This window comes from Brachycentrus maculatus, unplaced genomic scaffold (genome assembly GCF_059751285.1).
Source record: "Brachycentrus maculatus isolate JH-2025_06_01 unplaced genomic scaffold, ASM5975128v1 h1tg000576l, whole genome shotgun sequence".
NCBI classification, from domain to species: domain Eukaryota; kingdom Metazoa; phylum Arthropoda; class Insecta; order Trichoptera; family Brachycentridae; genus Brachycentrus; species Brachycentrus maculatus.
The window spans coordinates 300,982-313,656 of NW_028281316.1; the positions used below are offsets into that span (position 1 = coordinate 300,982).

Below are 12,675 nucleotides of genomic sequence, written 5' to 3' on the forward strand. Positions count from 1 at the left end.
AATTCTTCCTTGTTCAGCCTCACATTCCTTTCTTATATCTTCGTTTTTAATTCTGTCATACAATGATTTTCCACACATTCATCATTTCAACAGCGTTCACTCTGCTTTTATCCTTCCTTTGCCAGTTCCATGTTTTGCTTCCATACATTAGTGTCGGTACCAGCACGCCGTTGCGAACCGCTAGCTTGGCTTCCATGGACATATTTTTATTTGCAATCACTCTGTTCAAAGCACCATTCATTCTATTCCCTGCATAATAATAAAACAACATGAACGTAATAACTATCATTATTTTATTTCAATTCATTAAGAGTTCATAATAATACAATTTGATTAGTTCTCTTATAAGTGTAGAAAAGTTACAAAATATAACACATAAATCAAAGAAAATAATTTTTTTAATGAAAAATTAATAAGAATCATGGTACACGATACATTTTTCCCTATTACATACTGGCAAACATTTGCAAAAAATATCTTTGTAAATAAAAGTCAATTATTATATGTTCATCGTAAACAGTCTTGAATTAACATATTGCTTGCATTATTTTTACATATTTAACACTTTACTAACATACGAATTTTTAAGGACTCCTCAAATACCATGCAAATTTGTACTTCTTCTCCGTCTTATTCCTCATTGCTGAGGGTTGTGACCCTTGCGGAAGCAATGACTCTTCTCCAGTTATCCCTTGACTGCGCTGCACGTAGCGCTCCAACCACCGAGGTGTCTGCTGCTGCCTTAATTTGATCGGCCCATCCTGTGGGGATTTTCCTCTCCCTCTCTTTCAAGCGAATTTGTTTGAAAATGCCATAACTAGGCGAAACAATTGTCACAATATTAATTTTTTATGTGTTTTTGTTAATAAAATACTACTTAGTAGACTCAAAAAATTTGTGTTTGATTTAAAAATTAATACATAAATTAAAATGGAGTTCTACAAATTAAATGCCAAATCAATAAATAATTTGTTAATTGTTTGTATTTTCTGCTATTCGTACAAATTTGCTTGGTTTTTAAGGTAAGTCTTTCAAAAATTCTTTGGTAAGCATTATTTTTACGTATTCAACAATTAGAAACCTACACAAGTCCATTGTGGAATAAAATTTTGTCTTGTGAATGTGTAAAAGTTTAAAAAAAGTAGTTGAAAAATTACAATTTATTTATTGTTTATTATAAACGGCCTTTGTGCTCTTACATATTGCCTAATTTTGCAATTAAAATACAATATTGACCCTTTACTAGCTATATATCAAAGGTGTAATAATTTTATATTAACACATTCGCCACGGATGACTCATTTGAGATTTGTGTACGTCATATTTTGAACATCAGAAAAGATCGGTGATAGCAATATTAACACATTGTTGTCATGTGGTATTTTCTTTAATTAGTATTCTAATTAGGGTGATTTACAAATTTAAAAAAAAAAAAAAGAAATATTTGTGTTTTTATGATTTACACAAATATTTCAATTTCATACTATTTCTGTGAGCCTAAGCGGCTCATTATTAGAAATAGGTATCAAATTGTGGTAGAGTGGATTCGAACCGAGAAACTCTTACTTAAGAGTCCGCGACACTAACCACGGGACCACAACCCGACACTGATCACAAGTAACTGTAAACTGAATTCTGATCTGAACAATGTTTTTTGGTGTCCATCGCGTTCTACCAAAAGTAGGCCTATAAGCGTCTCCCACTCTCTACCAACAAAATGTAAAAGAAGCTTTTAAGCGTTTGCCGTAAACAATGTGTTCATTCAATTTTAAGGCTCATTCGCATGGAAAAGGTTGATATCGTTTTCGTCCCAAAACCAAATATTTCTTTACGAATATCATATGAAAAATAAATGTTCAAAATAATGTTTAATTTCGGCAATGTTGGTCTTACTGATGTTCTAAACGCACTTATTTTAAGACTCATTTGCCGGGAAAGGGTTGATATTGCTTTCGTTCAAAAGTAAATATGCCTAAATGAATATTTATTACTGTACAATACATCCTATAATAAGAAAAATTATGAAATAATCTTAAAAATACATACAATTATGAACCCACGAGTCACAACTACTTAGTTATTTGGACAGTACCAATTCATAAGCAGTAATTTGCAGTGCGCTTTTGGGTATTTGCGGATGGCGCGCCTTACAAAATTGTTTGTTCTTTTGCAATGATAATGCCAACTTTTACTTATCTGCAGACGCTCTAAATCAGTGCTACATCGGAACCACTTTCTCAAGTAGTAAACCCAGAATGTACGCCTTTTTCCTGTGATGCATTTACCTCATTCTCTTACCCTTGCTTTATAATACATATCGCTCACTCCCTTTAAGAACGTCATAAATCAAAAATCGACAATTTTCACTTGTGCATGTTTTCGGAATGCCCAGAAAATGTACTATGTCCCAGCAAAAGCAGCATATTTTTAACTTAATATTTACCCGCTACAGGGCAGAAAGTGTTATTTTTGCATTTTGAAGAAAAGGTATTGTTAAATTATTTTTTAAATAAACTAAATATTTTTCGAATGGAGAAAAAACCTTCAGATTTAACTTAAAAAGATCTGTTGCACAGTAAAAAGTTCAGTAAGTGGCTTGATATTTATTTTGAATACATTGTATTATATTTTTACACTTTAAAAACGTTCTCCTGAAAAATCAAGTTCTTTGATTTACGATGTTCTTGAAAGGAGTGCGCGATATCTGTGAGTACGAGGTAAAAACGTCAAATGTTCCGGTTTGGTAGATTTTTTAAAGAATTTTTCACGGCGTAATATTGAACATAATAATATGTAAATATTTTATTTATTTATTTATTTAAACTTCATGTACAGAAAAGAAATAAGTACATTGGCTAGCTTATTGCTAAAAAGCTATATCTTCCAACCAACCAAAAACAGACTAATAATATTGGTCAAAACGTTGATACCATATATAGCTGTTTGCAATCAGAGGGTAGATAGTACTTGAACATTAAAATAAATTACAAATTGATGATAATAAGGAAGGCAAAGGAAAAACGGAGTTTAGGGAAGGAGGTAGAGGGAGGAGGTTTGATGGACAGTTAGGATTCTAATGATAGATGGTAATGTCTCAGACGTTTCTTAAAAGTCATTATTTTGTAATAATAAAATATTTACATATTATTATCACCAGGGTTGGCCGTACTGGGTACGGGGTAATCCGCGAAAGCCCATTTTTTTGTCCGTATATGTTACAGGCAAAAAATGTTATTTAAAGAAATCGTTGTCATACAGGAGAAAGTGACCAAGTGCATTGTTTTACAAAAACGTGATCATTGACTATTTGATATCTTACTAGCTTAATATTGCCCTGAACAAAATCCCGAAGGATTTTAAACTTGGAAGTATAATATATTGACTTGTTAAAAATTACTTAATGCATTGATGTTTATTTTCTTGCCAAGCAAAAGTGACTTAAATGGCCATCCTGAACATTTTACGTTTTGGTAGTTGGTCACTTTCTCATGTACGCTACGAAATATTAATTTTCAATTGGTCTAAGTATTTTTGATGCATTTTTTACACCTAAGTGCAGACAACCCTCTAAAAATAGAGGCTTTGCGGGTTACTTCTTAGAACAGAAAACAAATCAAATAAACAAATTCAATTGTAAAATGAATAAAAAAATATGTGAAAAGTTACTCATATAAAATTTCCTATTTCCTATCGAAACATTGTCAAAATCCATATACATATATGTATTGCTTTTGTGGAAAGGCGACTTAGATTTTGACATCTCAACATAGATGAAGAAGAATATGGAAGTCTGGGTATTTACAGGGCTTACGACCTATCACAAGCTCGTTAAGTGATCGCTTTACACACATGTAACATTCACCATTCTTACCCATGATTGACAACCACACTACTCAAATTTTTGGATCTTTTTGGAAACTATGGTTTATTTAAGAAAGCTTTTATTTAGAAGAGACCCGTTTATTTATCTTCCTATTATATATTTATTATTTTATTTATCTCTATTTTATATATACATATATCTATGTTGAGATGTAAAAGTGTGAAAATAATTCTTGTAATTAATTGTTTAATACAATTCACATAGATGAAAAAGAATATGCAAGTCTGGTATTACAGGTACACGGCTGTCCAAACTTAAAACACAGTAAGGGACGTTTTTTTGTATTATGTTTTTTTGCATTTTTGGACTAAGTAGAATCTACTCAGACCAAAAATGCAAAAAAAATGTACTACAAAAAAATGTCCCTTACTGTGTTTTGAGTTTGGACAGTCGTACAGGGCTTACCCAGACTCCCATACTCTTCATCATCTATGTTGAGATATCAAAATGTAACAATAACTCCCAAGTTAAGAAACCCCGATTTGTGATAAAGAATTTGGCCACACTCAAAATGTTGTGAAAGGTATCTTATTGACAGAATTGTTTGGAGACCTATTTTACTATTTGGGACCACTTCTGGGAATGCGTTCCCGCAAATACCGAGGTGAGACAGCACTCAAAACCTCGTTAGCACAAATTAACGATAATCACACTAACTACGGACAACTTACGCCATCGGCCGGAAGGGGCGTTCACTACGCCTTGTGGCACTGCTTGTGCGCCTCGAACACAATCTGGCTGGTAGAAGAGAAGGTGCATCGCTCGCAGGACAGCATCGGGCCGTCCGTGTGCGTCGCACGGTGTTTCTTGAAGTACGCCAGACGCGTGCATTTATAACCGCAGTCGCTACATTCGTACGGCTTCTCGCGCACGTGAATACGCTTATGCATCACCAAATAACCGGGCTGCGTGCTGGTATACGAGCACTGGTCGCAAGAGAACTTTTTATGACCTTCTTCATCAAGAGACTCGGTCTGATTATCGACCGATTCATCGTTATTCTTCTCTTCATCTTCCACTGTTTTGTCGTTGGAATCGCACCCTCCTTCGACGTACATAAACTCCTTATACCCGGAGTGTATCTTTTTATGCGTGTTGAGCTGTTCAAGCTCCTTGCACGTGAATTTACACTCTTCGCAAGAGAAAAACTTGTCATCGTTGTGTATAGGTTTGTGGTATTTGAGGTGCTCCGGGTTTTTCGTTGTGAAGGTGCACTGGTCGCAGGAGTAGGTCTGCCTGCCCCCCGATGCGGGGACGACCGAGGGGGTCGGTTTGGGGGAGGGTCCGGCCCCCGGGCGGGGGTTGTAGCACTCGGCCGCGCGCTTGGCCTTGCAGCGCTTGTGGTGGCGCTCCAGGAAGCTGATGTCCGTGAATACGGTGTCGCAGTAACCGCACGGGTATCTGTTGACTGTGAAAAAAATAGCTTTAGAAACGGAGAACTTACGACAATACAAAATTATTAATAATAATATCAATATTATTTTATGGGATTCTGGAAAATTCACTCTAGGGTGAGATGTCAGTTTTAAAAGTGTCTCAAAAACAAGGTGAAACAATTGTCACAAATTTTATTTTTATTTGTTTTTAACAATAAAATACAATTTAGTAGACTCTAAAAATCGGTGTTTGATTTTAACATTTAATATCGGTGCAATTGTGTTGGGTCCTGTGGTTAGTGTCGCAGACTCTAACCACAGGAGTGAGTCGAAAGGAGAGTTTCTCGGTTCGACTCACTCTAGCACAATTTGATACCTATTACAAATAATGAGCCGTTTAGGCTTACAGAAATAGTATGAAATTGAAGTATTTTTGTAAATAGTAAAAAAACAAATATTACTCTTCTTAAAAATAAAAAAAAACAATAAGTAAAGCTTCATATTATTATTTTTTTTAGTATTATTTTTTGACATCTCATCAAAGATGAAGAAGAATATGAAGTTTAGGCATTTACGTGGCTGACGACTGTCATAGGCTGGTTTGAGTGATCACTTTACACACATGTAACATTCACTTCTTCTACCCATTATTGGCAACCACACTATTCAAATTATTGGAAGTTCTATATATATTCTTCTTTACATCTCACCAAAAGATGTCTCTAGTGAAGTTCTGGTGATTCAAGAACAAGGTTTCTAAATTGCATATATATAGAACTTCCAATAATTTGAATAGTGTGGTTGTCAATAATGGGTAGAATTGGTGAATGTTACACGTGTGTAAAGTGATCACTTAAACCAGCCTATGACGGTCGTCAGCCCCGTAAATGCCCATATTCTTCTTCATCTTTGATGAGATGTCGAAAAATAATATGAAAATAACTCCTGTAATCGGAGATAATCCAGATTTTGAGATCAAGTATTTGGACACACTCAAAATGTTGTAAGTAAAGCTTCACTTACTGGTCGGCGGAGGTAGGTACTTGGAGGGCTTCCCTGGCGGGCGTGGATTCTGCGCGAGGGGATCAGCTATGACCGTCACGGCGGCGGGCCGGGGCTCGATGGGCACGCGGCTCCGCTGCGGGGTGGTCATCTTGCGCGGCCGCTTGGGCGGGAGGTGCACCGGCTCGAATGGGGGGTCGTCGGGATCCTCATCAGAGGTGTGCTTGTCTACCGGCGTGAAGTCAAACTCTATGGGGATCTCTTCCACCACCTAATATGTGGGGCAATTAGACAATAAGGTGATGTGTTGATAATATCGCTCACTCCTTTCAACAGCGTCATATTTCAAAAATTGACAATTTTCAGTTGTGCCTGTTTTCGGAATGCCCGGAAAATGTACTATATCCCAGCAAAAGCGGCATATTTTTAACTTAATATTTACCCGCTACAGGACAGAAAATGTTGTTTTTGCATTTCTACCCTTAGAGTGTGAACCGTTGATAGATTGACTTTCTATCGTATGAAGTGCAGAGCGTCGGAATGAATAATTTAAAACATTTAATAATGACCGTTTAAAATAATTTTTCTGTGAATTTCACATTGATTTTTGTATTTTTTTAAGTGAAAGTTTTTTATTTCTACCTACAAAATGTCAAATACGTCAAGTAGTGATGATGAAAAGCAATTAGCAATTTATGCAAAATATGTGAAAATAAGCTCAGCATTATAAGGGTTAAAGAAAAGGTATTGTTTTATTATTTTTTTCAATATACTTAATATTTTTCACATCGAGAAAAAACATTCAGGTTTTACCTAAAAAGATCAGTTGCACAGTAAAAAGTTCAATAAGTGGCTTGATATTTATTTTCAATACATTTTATTATATTTTTAAACTTTAAAAACGATCTCCTGATAAATCTAGTTTTTTATTTTTGGCGTTGTTGAAAAGAGTGAGCGATATGTGCGGAAAAGTTTGATTTAACCACTGCGGAATTTTTATCAATATTATATTCGACAAGCATTCAAAACAAGCATATCCCAGAGATTTAAAAATAATTTAAAAATCCCCGAATGCAACACAAAACAGTACCAACAAAATTACATTTAAATAGGGATAAAAAATTTAATATAAATAGGCATAAAGAATTTCAACAGACACCCTTTAGAAATTAATAATATAAAATACACAAACACTCGAGAAACTTAACGAACACTATAAACACAGACTATACAGTAAAAAAATTAAACTATTCTTTTATGGGAAGGTACAGCATAAAAATAAATGTACCCTAGTAATATTATTTAGATATAAGTATGTATAACAAAAATTATTTTTTTAAAAATGTATACTTCTACTACTACTACCATCACGCGGTTTCCCCGCGGAAAGCACAAAGGATAGTAGGCACGGTAAAAGAAGCACGGTAGGCAGAAAGGATGGAACGCCACACTCTTCTGTCCTGACATTGGTCTGTATGTTCCCGATAGTTACCTAAGACAGCGTCGACATAGATTGTTTCACATTCCTATACATAGGACCAACCTGCCGATGGTTATGCCTGTAGGAAGAGCTACCGCTATGTTGAACAATATCACATTGGATATTGATCTGTTCCATGTGTCCTAAGGAGTTTTCAGAAGCGGGATTCTTCTACACCTTTAAGTCTTCTTGCTTACTTTTAATATATACGCCTTGAATATTGTTTGTTATGTATATATTATTTTTTTGTTGAATAAATTGAAATTGAATTGAATTGAATTAAAATCATACACTCCTCGCCTCCTTCACATCCATACATCTAGTCATACATGCCCTCCGATTACGCAGACTTTTGACACAACCAGATATGTATTAGTAACATAGTATACATTTGAGTTATCAAATCAAATGTATACTATGTTACGAATAAATAGAAAAAATCAATATCCTTCAACTAATAAAAAAAACAGAAGACTAAAATTCTTACAACATTGTTGTCGGGCGATTTTTTCATCAACCCCGACCCTAATTAGCATAGTAATTAGGGTCGTATACTAATCACAAGTAACCGCAAACCCAAATCCCATATGTACAATGTTTTATGGCGTCCTGCGTTATACCAAAAGTAAGCAAATAGAACGCTGATAAGCATCTCCGACTCTTAAATAACAGTATGTAAAAGACGCTTTTAAGCATTAAAAGCGTCTTTTACATACTGTTATTAGAGAGTGGGAGATGCTTATAAGCGTTCTATTTGCTTACTTTAGGTAGAGCGCGAGAGACGCCTGCAAACATTGTACAGATGGGAATTATACTGAGGGTCGGGCGGCAGACTGCCAGAGTATAATTAGGGTCCTTTTCCATACTGTTGGTAGAGAGCGAGAGACGCTTGTAAGCGTTCTATTTGCTTACTTTAGGTAGAGCGCGAGAGACGCCTGCAAACATTGTACAGATGGGAATTGGGTGTTCAGCTACTTGTGATTAGTATACTGACGGTCGGGCGGCAGACTGCCAGAGTATAATTAGGGTCGGGGACCATTAAAAAAAAACCCCGATAACAATGTGTTAATGGAAAATTTCAAACATTCTTTCATAGACTATGACAACAACAAAAAAGGGAAAATTAAAAAATATAATCATGCAATAATTCAAATCACAGGGTAGTAGGTGCATTAAAATACTAGTAAATTATGATGGAACAAACCTGAAATACTGGTTTAGTTTTATTGGTAGCTTTTCTACCTCTCTTCTTCACAGGTTCCTTTTTCTGTTCATTCAAATCTTCATCGTCAATTTTAGCAGCATCCTCCACATCCTGATCAGTTTCACTGCAATATATTTAATAAGACAATCAATACATATATGAAGCATTCAATAAAATATGGCATTGTACCGCCGCGTGAGTGCCGCGGCACACTGGTGTACCTTGATGATTAGTTGGTGTGCTGCGGAAAAAAGTCTAATTTTGTGAAAATAACACAATTCTCTCACTCCTTTCAAGAACGTCATAAATAAAAAATCGTCAATTTTCACTTGTGCATGTTTTCAGAATGCCCAGAAAATGTATGTATCCCAGCAAGAGCATATTTTTAACTTAACATTTACCCGCTACAGGGCAGAAAATGTTGTTTTTGCATTTTGAAGAAAAGGTTATTCTTTAGTTATTATTTTTTTTAATATACTATTTATTTTTTAAATGGAGAAATAACATTCAGGTTTTACCTAAAAAGATCTGTTGCACAGTAAAAAGTTCAATAAGTGGCTTGATATTTATTTTTAATACATTGTTTTATATTTTTAAACTTTAAAAATGATCTGAAAAATTAAGTTTTTTGATTTATGACGTTCTTGATGAGCGAATTGTTCCAAATTTTGATTGCCTTTACTCAGTTAAGTAGGCCGCATTCGGCATTAAACATAATATGTTAAATATGTTACCATAATATGGTAAATATGCACTTCTGAAATTTCTTGAAGTCTTTTGCGATGGCAGCATTAACTTTTCTAGCAGTTGGCATGTACACACGCACTGCTATACAAGATGAATATACAGTTCTCAGGTATACATCCACTGCCTTGAAGTTCTTTTTGCTAGATGGTAATTGAATTTATTATTTACCTTGCTTATTATGTACAAGGTTTATAGATCATTAAGTGGATTTTTGTTTATTATGTATTAATTTTTATATCAAACACAGATTTTTTTGAGTCTACCAAGTTGTATTTTATTAAAAAAAAACACAAAAATTAATATTGTGACAATTGTTTCGCCTAGTTATGGCATTTTCAAACGAATGTGAAGATTAAATGGACTGACGGTCCTTATGTAGCCATACAATTCTAGGTACTTAAGTGATAGTTTTAACATGTGCAGTAATAATTTATGGGATTATAATTCACATTTGTTTGAAAATGCCATAACTAGGCGAAACAATTGTCACAATTTTAATTTTAATGTGTTTTTTTTTAATAAAACACAACTTAGTAGACTCAAAAAAATCTGTGTTTTTATTTAAAAATTAATACATAAATTAAAATGGAGTTCTACAAATTAAACGCCAAATCAATAAATAAATTTTAAAAAGATGTTTAATTTTTTGGGTGATTTCATTCGTTGTTATTTGGGATTGCTATGCAATGAATAATAAAAATAACATTTAGGATTTTTACGGAGTGTGTGGAAGTTTTTGGTGAGAGTATTTTTTAATGTTTTAGAATTAAAATAAACCCTGATTGTGACAAGGTTCTTGTCGAAACCGGCAGGTTAAATTGTATTAATAAAAAATTGGTTAAAACTAAGTTATTTATTTATATAAAGTTTAAAAAAAATATATTTATAAATAAAAAAAATATCCCACAAAGGCATGGTCTGTATGTGGGTAAACAATATATTTAGGTTATAGTAAAGGGCACTGGCAAGAATACAATAGATATTATCAGAAGTAAAAAATAGATTAATTAAAAAAAAAATGTAAGGTGATCAGTCTTGTGTTCTAGATTCATAGATATGCTTAGATAAGAGATACAGATGAAGAAAGCAAAGGAGCTCAGAGTGAAGGACATTATAGATAGAAGAGTAAACAGCGGCAATGGCTAGGGCATTCGCGGTTGCATACACATACTCATACAAGCCACAGGGAATTTGATAATCTATTGAAAGATGAAATAATTTACATGACCAATCAGTCAGAAACTAACTAAAGCTCTTGTCAAAAGTCTACGTGACTAGATGTATGCAACTAGTTAGTATGTGGATGTATAGAAGAAGCTAGGCGCGTGTCGAGGCAGAAGCGTGTGGTTTTCTATCCTCTCCGCCTACTCTTAGAAATCACGCGAGAACAGCCCAAGTAGAAATATTTCGTGAAAGGAGAGGTTAATCGTAAAATTAAATGATATATTTAATATTTGAGAGATGTTCATAGAGAAAATGTAACAAAATAAATAATACCTCTTGTGTTCCATCGTGTCAGTGTTTAGTACTTTCTCACTTGTTTGTATATTGTGGCTGTCAAATAATTAGGTTTGTTAATTATTATAACATAATCACAGGCACTTTCAGGTGTGGAAAATTTGATAAAAATATCGGTGTTGTTCTTAAATATTAAAAGACGCGGTTATCGAAGGCATCACTCACGGAATCCACTAATTTACTTTTGACATAAAATCCGAAGCCGCACATAGCCGTAAAAAACTATTTCGACCATCACGAAATATTTATCAAACTATAAACATTTATCAAAAATTATACTATTTTGTTCAGATTGAAATGTATTATCATACAAATACTTTATACTTTTTGATTAGTTGCTTTTTACTCGTCTAAAATTTGGTAGTCTTTAAGATTGTGCATTATCTCAGTGATACCATTACATAAAAACATGGAAAAAACTTTTTCTAGAGGATTTATTTGATTTTAAATATACCTACAACCTTTTAAAAAATGTTTATAAACTTTGATTTATTCATTATTTTTTTACCTTACCCTTATGATGTATAGGGCACTGCACTTGTATGATACAGTTTTGCAAAAATAACGTGAACTGCTAAATAACTACATGAAAGTAAAGTTATAAATAAAGTTTTAAATATACCACTTTTATATTTTTTTACTAAGAAGAAATTTAATTGTAAACATCAGCTAAAGGTAGGTATTAAAAATAGCTGATTTTATTCATAAAGATAGGCAGAGGTAAGAGTAGACGGACACGATGGAACGCCACATGTGTCTGTCCTGAGTCCTGAGTCAGAAAACTGAAGAATGGAAGATAGTATAATAGTGATGGAGGCATTCAATTTATCAATTTCCATACATCTTGCCTCACACACCATTCGGTTGAGTAAGTGTAAGTCATGATAATGAAAAAAAAAAGTTCCGTTATTAAGAGCCTACACCGATAAATATATAAAAACTATATTTTAAGTGCATTGTATAAAGTAGAGGATTGGATGATAATTAACTTTTGAAAAAAACTTCTTGTTATCGTTTTGATCATACATAAAAAAAATATTGAAAATGCTGTGTTTAAAATAAGCCAGATTCTAATTTTTCTTCTTTTCTTTCATTTATTTGATTTAGCATTCAATGGTACATCAGGAACTGCACCGAATTGAAGTAGAGTTAATGTAATTGTCAATTACGCGAATGCAACATGATCAGTCTTACGCAGGAACATTAGATATCAGATGCCAAGTCAAAAAGTGTTTTATTTATTGCACTGTCCCTGGGAAATAGAGGCTTCGTTCAAGAATTTCACGACGAAAGCTGTCGAATTCTAATAAATCACTGACCATTTCTGATTTAGATAAAAACATTTGTTGCCAAAAAATTAAAAGGCTACCTATAATCGTATTTTGAAAAATACCATTTTTTTTACTATTTAAGTGCCTACTTAATATACATATTGCAAACTGGCAGCATTGTTTTTATATTCATT

General features: G+C 33.7%; 1 protein-coding gene across 1 annotated transcript; it reads right to left on the reverse strand.

Annotated features, from left to right (window-relative positions):
- Window positions 1–4,431: 4,431 nt before the first annotated feature.
- On the reverse strand, window positions 4,432–11,414 carry LOC148301326 (uncharacterized). Its single transcript, XM_088273443.1, has 4 exons — window positions 11,190–11,414; window positions 8,946–9,069; window positions 6,283–6,532; window positions 4,432–5,291 (listed from the first exon to the last, which is right to left on the reverse strand). Exons 1-4 carry the CDS (start codon window positions 11,201–11,203, stop codon window positions 4,579–4,581), a joined length of 1,101 nt encoding a protein of 366 aa, XP_088129569.1. The 5' UTR covers window positions 11,204–11,414; the 3' UTR covers window positions 4,432–4,578.
- Between the last annotated feature and the right edge of the window lie 1,261 nt (window positions 11,415–12,675).

Coding starts and splice junctions, on each gene's coding strand:
- LOC148301326 (XM_088273443.1), bottom strand. Junction 6,533..8,945: donor AAACTAAACCAGTATTTCAG/GTTTGTTCCATC, acceptor CCCACATATTAG/GTGGTGGAAGAGATCCCCAT. Junction 5,292..6,282: donor GTACCTACCTCCGCCGACCA/GTAAGTGAAGCT, acceptor TTTTTTTCACAG/TCAACAGATACCCGTGCGGT.